Source organism: Gopherus flavomarginatus, chromosome 9, assembly GCF_025201925.1.
Source record: "Gopherus flavomarginatus isolate rGopFla2 chromosome 9, rGopFla2.mat.asm, whole genome shotgun sequence".
Taxonomy (NCBI): domain Eukaryota; kingdom Metazoa; phylum Chordata; order Testudines; family Testudinidae; genus Gopherus; species Gopherus flavomarginatus.
In genome coordinates, this window is record NC_066625.1 from 33,057,465 (window position 1) to 33,064,960 (window position 7,496).

At 48.5% G+C, this 7,496-nt stretch overlaps 1 protein-coding gene across 1 annotated transcript; it reads right to left on the reverse strand.

Moving 5' to 3' along the window:
* Positions 1–725: 725 nt before the first annotated feature.
* LOC127058349 (uncharacterized) lies at positions 726–5,407 on the reverse strand. Its single transcript, XM_050968267.1, has 3 exons — positions 4,797–5,407; positions 3,574–3,773; positions 726–1,297 (listed from the first exon to the last, which is right to left on the reverse strand). The coding sequence occupies exons 1-3, from the start codon at positions 5,142–5,144 to the stop codon at positions 985–987; spliced, it is 861 nt and encodes a 286-aa protein (XP_050824224.1). The 5' UTR covers positions 5,145–5,407; the 3' UTR covers positions 726–984.
* Between the last annotated feature and the right edge of the window lie 2,089 nt (positions 5,408–7,496).

Consider the following 7,496-nt stretch of genomic DNA (forward strand, 5'->3'; position numbering starts at 1 on the left):
TCATGCAACTTAGCTAGTCTATTTTCAATACTTTGGCTGTGATCAGAAAGGTTAAAGCAACAGAGACCCTTAAATTCCTCACATTCATGATTATGCCTTAAGAGGAGGTAATCTATTGCAGCTCGATTTTGGAGTACCCCTTCTCGGACCCCTGTGAGCTCCGAGGCCAAGTCAGAGATTAAAGTGGAAGTTAGATTGATGGACTTGGCAAGGGCACAGGCCACTTTTGCAAGCTGGAGCTCTGCATCTAAGGCCAGGCCTGGGACTCCGACCAATGAAGTAGCGAGGGCTATAGCCTGAGATTTAGACACTAGGTTTACCTTAGAATCACAGGTTTCGTCCAGAGGCAGGCCACGCCGAGCTCTCTGGACTCGGGTAGGCCCCGGTGTCTTTAGAACTAGAGCATGACCAGGGACAACCCCCATGGTTAATCGTCCAAGAGAACAAGGGCCTCCCGAACTATTAGCTGGAACATAAGTGAATGCAGTTAGTCCGCAGAGCAAAAACCACCCACGGGGAAGGTATAAATGTGAATAAAGATAGGAAGTTGAGGTAGGAGCAACAGAACAATTCATCTCATGATTTGTTAAGTTAATAGCAGCCTTTTGAGCACCCACCACAGTAAAACAGGAAGTAACATTCGAGGATATGGCCATTAGCCGAATTTGAAGGCGATTCTGGTTTGTATAGGGTTTAGGATGTGAAATAGAGCCAAAATCAGACAGCTGCTGGGCCTTCAACTTAATATTATAAGCAGCAAGTTCAGTATAATTGTGAATATCTTGCAAGGGCATAGCTACTCCTACAAAACAAGTAGTAAATACAGACCTTAAAGTGTAACCGCTTCCTACACAAAAGTGGGAAGAATTAGAGGCTGTGGCAGCTAAAAGAGCCCACCAGTTATTTTCTGGGGAGCGGAAAGATAAAGGGGCCAATTGTCCAGAAACAGTAAACACCCATACAAATATTAAAAACATGGCCAAATTAGAGTGATTTGCGTTTAAACAATAACTTGAGTCCCAAATCTTCCGATGTTTCGGTCCCAGTAGGCTGGACCGTCCACTGCTTGGGGTTTGGATTTTGCGGTGGAGGTACAGCTTTCAATCGGGAGTAGTGAATCCAGCTCTTGTGTCCCTCTACTTTCGCCGCCGTGTGAGAAACCAATAAGACAAGATAGGGTCCTTTCCACTTCTCCTGGAGGGGTTTGTCCTTCCAGGTCCGGACGAGGACGAAGTCACCAGGCTGTAGGGAATGAACAGGTGCGTCCAAGAGGAGTGGCTGAGAATCCCTCACATACCTGTGAAGAGAACATAGAACAGCAGACAGAGAACACATATATTGGGACAAATATCCACACCCGACCTCCCATTCCCCTAGTAGGATCGGGGTGCCATTCATAGGCCATGCCCTTCCAAACATAATCTCGAAGGGACTTAAACACGTTCTACCCTTAGGAAGAGCCCTAATGCGGAGTAAAACCAAAGGTAGGGCATCGGGCCACTTTAAAGACACTTCTTGACATATTTTGGCTAGGTGCCTTTTGAGTGTCTGATTAGTGCGTTCTACCTACCACGCCACTGGCCTGTGGCCTCCAAGGAGTGTGAAGTTTCCAGTTGAGCTGGAGGATATCCGAGACATTCTGGACAATTTTTGAGGTAAAGTGTGTTCCCTGGTCAGACTCCATCCATCGAGGCAGGCCAAATCTAGGAAAAATTTCTTTAACAAGTTTAAGAGCCACAGTCTTAGCGGTGTTATTTCGGCAAGGAAAAGCTTCAGGCCACCCACTGAAGCGATCCACCAGAACAAGGAGGTACCTATACCCCTGGGCTCGAGGGAGTTCAGTGAAATCAATTTGCCACACTAGTCCGGGGCCCGGAGTGGGTTCTAGGGTAGCTGGTATAACTGGATTCCCTGGTCGAGGATTATTTTTCTGGCAAGAAAAGGCACTCTGCTGATATCTGGGACGCTAGGGGCCGAAGTCCTGAGGTGATGAAATACTTTTATGTAAGCTGGGTTAAAGCTTCCCTGCCTGCATGAGAGGTCTGGTGTAGCTTTTGTAATACTGGTCGCATCATACACCTTGGCAACAGGACCTTTCCCTCTGCGGAATGGAGCCATCCGTTTTCCTTCTGGAGCCCAAGAGATTCAGCCCATTCTAACTCCTCACTCGTATACTGTGGGGTAGGGAGGTCCCCTAGCGATGGAATCAAGGCATGAAACTGGACACCCTCGGCTAGTCCCGGTTCTAAAGTGGCAACTCGCTTGGCTTCTCTATCCGCCCTGGCATTGCCTCGGTTAACACTGTGGTCCTCCTTCTGGTGTGCCCTGCAGTGCATCACTGCGACCTCTAAGGGGAGTTGTACGGCCTCCAAAAGCTGAAGAATTTGTAACCCGTGCTTGACTGGGGAGCCTTGAGCCGTCAATAATCCCCTTTGTTTCCATAAACCTGCGTGGGCATGTAGTACACCAAAAGCATATTTAGAGTCTGTGAAGATATTAACCCTTTTCCCTTTTGACAATTCAAGCGCACGAGTTAAAGCCACTATTTCGGCTAGCTGGGCTGAAGTCCCGGGGGGCAGGCTTTTTGCCTCCACAGTTTCATGGAGAGACACCACGGCATAGCCCGCCCTTCTAAGTCCATTTACAACAGTGCTACTGCCATCCGTGTACCACTCATAGTCTGCGTTAGGAAGAAGTTGATCTTTTAAATCCTGACGGCTGGAATACTGGGCATCTATAACTTCCAAGCAGTCATGCTCTTGGCCCTCTGTTTCTGGCAGCAAGGTGGCTGGGTTAAGGGAGGGGCAAGCCTGCAGGGTAACTTCGGGGTTCTCTAAGAGCTTAGCTTGATACCGGGCTACCCGGGCTTGGGTGAGCCAGAGACCCCCCTTTGTGTCCAGTAAGGCTTGGACCATATGTGGAGTGTATACTTGAACAGCTCCCCCCAAAGTCAGTTTTTCTGCTTCCTCTAATACCAGAGCTGTAGCTGCAACTGCCCGTAGGCATGCCGGCCACCCCTTAGCAACCTGATCCAATTGTTTGGAGAAATAAGCCACTGGGCGTTTCCAAGAGCCCAATAACTGTGTAAGTAGTCCCAGGGCCACCCCTTTTCTTTCATGTACATACAATTGAAAGGGCTTAGAGAGATCGGGCAGACCCAGGGCTGGGGCTTCCATCAATTTTCTTTTTATTAAGGTAAAGGCATTATTTGCCTCTGCTGTCCAGTAAAATGGTTCCTGATCGGTCCCTTTAACACATTCATACAGTGGCTTAGCTATCAGTCCAAAATCTGGAATCCATATGCGGCAAAATCCTGCCATTCCCAGGAATGCTCTGAGCTGCTTGCGATTCCGGGGAGTAGAAACTTGACAAATAGCTTCAAGCCTCCCCCTTGAAAGCTGACGCTCCCCCTGTCTGATCTGGAAGCCTAGGTAACGTACTTTGGGGAGGGCAATTTGAGCTTTATTTCTTGACACGCGATACCCCAGCAGCCCGAGAAAGTTTAAAAGACTTACGGTTGCCTGGAGACATACTTCTAGTCCCACTGCTGCGATTAATAAATAATCAACGTACTGTAGGAGAAGGACTTTGTTCTCATTTTCCCATCCTTCCAAGTCCCGGGATAAAGCTTGACCGAAAAGAGTGGGGGAGTTCTTAAATCCTTGCGCCAGCACTGTCCAACACAGTTGCCTTTTATTCCTGTTTGCATCTTCCCATTCGAAGGAGAAAATTTCCTGGGACTGTGTGTCCACCGGGATCGTGAAAAAGGCATCCTTTAAATCAAGAACTGAGAAATATGAATACTGTCCCCCCACAGAGGCTAGCAGGGTATATGGGTTGGGCACCAGGGGGTGTAAAGTCTTAACCCGCTCGTTGACGGCTCTTAAATCCTGCACCAACCGATAACTGCCATCAGGTTTCTGGACTGGTAAGATAGGGGTATTCCAAGCCGAGTGACACTCCCGTAATACCCTGCACTGCAGGAATTTATCTATGATTTTCTGTAGTTCCTCCCTGGCCTCCTTCTTGATGGGGTACTGCTTAATCCGAATTGGCCCCTTTCCTGGCAAGAGCTGCACTGTTATGGGGCTTAAATGAGCGGCTTTTCCTGGGGTCCCTGAAGCCCAAACCAGAGGGTACACCTGGCCTTCCCATTCCTCCCATTCTGGGGAGCAGGTAATTGTAGATTCAGATTCAGGTTCCAAAACCACAACCCAGGCATTTTCAGGGGGTAGAGTGAGAACAATTTCATCTTGAGAGAAGTGCAACGTAGCCCCTAACCTACATAGGAGGTCCCATCCCAGCAACGGAGTGGGACAGTTAGGGAGATAAACAAGCCGGTGTGTAATAGTCTTCTCCCCCAGAGCACATTCAGCAGGGGCATAAACTGAGCACGAAGCTGCTTTTCCAACTGCCCCGGTTACCACCAGAGAGCTCTCTATGGGCAAGGGGAGGGGCTGGTTTACAGCAGTTCGGGCTGCTCCTGAATCTACCAAAAAGTCCAGTTCAGTGCTTCCTACCCTCATCTTTACTCGGGGCTCCGGGGGCAGAATTATCCGTTTCCCCTGACCCCCCTAATCTGTCAGAGTCCCTGCTGTCATCTGGGGGATACAATCCTGGTTTGGACACTCATTTTTCCAATGTCCTTCCTGCCGGCAGAGTGCACACTGCTCTCAACCCAGCCGTCTTTCTTGGAAACCAGGGCGCCCTCGACCTCGACCTCTATATCCACGGCCCCTTCCACCCACAGGGGGTCGCCCTCGGCCAGCCTGAACTGCCGTGACCATCATTTTTACCTGCCTCTTCTCCTTTTCTACATCCCGAAGACTGTAAGCCTTGTTAGCTGTTTCCAGGATCTGAGCCATAGTCATTCCCATGAGATCTTCCTTCTTTTGTAATTTTCTTCTAATATCTGGGGCAGCCCGACTGGTGAAAATACCCTTTATGACTGCCTCAATCTCCGGACTCTCAGGGTTGGCTGTTATATGCTGTCTAATTGCGTCCCGGATACGCTGTAGAAAGGCTACCAGACTCTCCTTTGGCTCCTGTACTATCTCATAAGGCTTTGCCCAGTTGTTATGGCGAACTGCGGAGTGACGTAGGCCAAACAGCAACAGTTCTTTGTAATTAGTTAAAGGACCCATACCTTCAGGCTTATTAGGGTTCCACTGGGGGTCAGTAAAAGGGACCTGATCTTTTGCCTCCTTATAGGTAGCTGGATCCTGTTCATGTCTTCTTTCTGCCTCTGCCCGTGCCTTAGCTAAAACTTGGTTCCGCTCTACTTCAGAAAGGAGTGTTCGCAGAAGTACCTGGCAGTCATCCCAGTCAGGTTTATGACTAACCAGACAACCTTCAAAAACTGAAATGAATCGAGAGGGGTTGGTAGAGAATTCCCCTGCCTGTGCTTTAAAAGCCGCTAAATCCACAGGGTTAAAAGGAACATGAGAATACACCTGCATAGTAGTTGCCTCCTGAGTACCCGTAGCATTGCGATTGATTCGCGTTTCAGTAATTAAAGGGTACAAACCTGTAGAGGGCTCAATTGGTGGGGCTGTGGGGACTTTGTCACCATACGGTGGGGGTGCTGTGGCCGAATGGGACCCCGCTCCTGCTATTACAGTGGAGTTTAGAACGTTTTCACAACTCTTTCCTAAACCTGTTGGAATCAAATTACACTGCTTCAAAATATCCGTTCTGTTCCATAATGACATAAATATCTGACCATACATATGCTCATTCCATTTATTAGTTCGTTGACAAAATAAAAGAAGTTGGAGGATCGTATTATAATTAATCGAACCCTCCGGTGGCCACCGTTCCTGGTCCTCCAGCTGATATTGAGGCCAGTCTATTGTACAATACCTTTTTAGTTTACCCTTAGTTAGCGGATCCGTTCCAAAGATTTTCCAGTTAACCAGAACACATTCTAGAGGCGTGCACGCTGCCTTATCCCGTGACTGTCCCTGTCCCATTCCTTACTGGGAGACCCTGGGCGTCCCCAGGTCTTAACAGGTGACAGATTAAACCTTTTAACTTTTATCCTACCTTATCCCCGAGACCGGTTCCTCACCGTCGCTCAGGACCAAAGCTTCTCCACCTTCTGGGGCATTGCACCGTTGTGCCTCCCGGGGTCGACCGTACCAGACTTCGCTGAGGCCCCCGGTGAAAGCACCGGTGCGCGTTGGGCATCAGTGACTGTCTCAGTCCGTCGGCCACCGGAGAGGGTCCGGGCAAGGCTAATTTTTAGCCTTTGACCTCCTGGCTGGCTCGCCAAAGCTGTTGCAGGGGGTGCAACAGTTGGGGGTTCGTTTGCCCAGTGTGCGTATCCCCAATGACCACACCGGAGTGGAGAAGCAAGTATCTTTATTTGAGTCAAATAAGGTGCAAGGAGATATAGAATCTCAGATCATGCACACATCACTATCCTTTTCCCCAGCTTATATACCCCACTTGTTTACACAGATGCTTACAGGTACCATAATTCATCATTTACAATTCATTGAGTACCGGATCCTTTAATTAAACAATATCCTTTACCCACTCTACAAAGCCCCCCCTTTGCTCGATTGCATTTAATACCATAAACAAAAGAACAAAAGAAAATGATAAATGATTGCATGTACTCTTGCTAGCTTTAAAGAAACATATTGATTAATCTAAGGAGTACTTCGAGGGCAATGGCAGGCCTGAGAATATAAACTTTTAACCCCGTGTCTTATTATTAATTATTCGGGGCCTGGCCCCCCCCCCAACAATCGGTCTAGTCCCTTCCCTCCCGGGGCCGAGCTATAGTCTTGCTGTTGCAATAGCATTTGTTGAATAGGGACCCTGCCATGAGCAGAGAAATACCCCTCATTACAGAATCTGGCAGCTCAGATGGCAGAGGCCTTCAAGAGCATAAATGACCCCCCCAAAAAACACTCCAAATCAGATACAGATGCATCCACTTGATTCTCCGGGCCCTTTGACTACATTAGTGTCATTAGTGCAAGTGGGGGATTATAAAAGGCAAGCCGTGTTAGACACAGAATAGAATCTCTGCCCTCAAATCGGGATGGGACACCACAGCAAATGCTGTCCTGTAGGGAATGACTCCATGCGGACAGACAGTGACAAGAACAGTCAGGTTCATGGAGTTCGTGGAGGACAGGTCCCTCAAAGGCTATTAGGTCACGGATGCAACCCCAGATGCTGGGACTGGACAGTGGGGGGATGGATCACTCGATAATTGCCCTGTTCTATTAATTCCCTCTGAAGCATCTAGCATCAGCTACTGTCTGAAGACAGTCCTGGGCTAGATGTACCATTGTTCTGACTAAGTGTGGCCCTTCTTATGTTTCATGTTAAGTGTTCAGAGTTCAGGAGCCAGGCCTCCCAAATCATGAGACTGGTTTAAAACTCACAAGAGATGAAAAAATAATCAGTGGTGGGTTCTGTTTATTGGCCTGGTGGGGTTTGAGCACTGAGAGGTTAGTCACATCTTCCAGCTTTTCTGC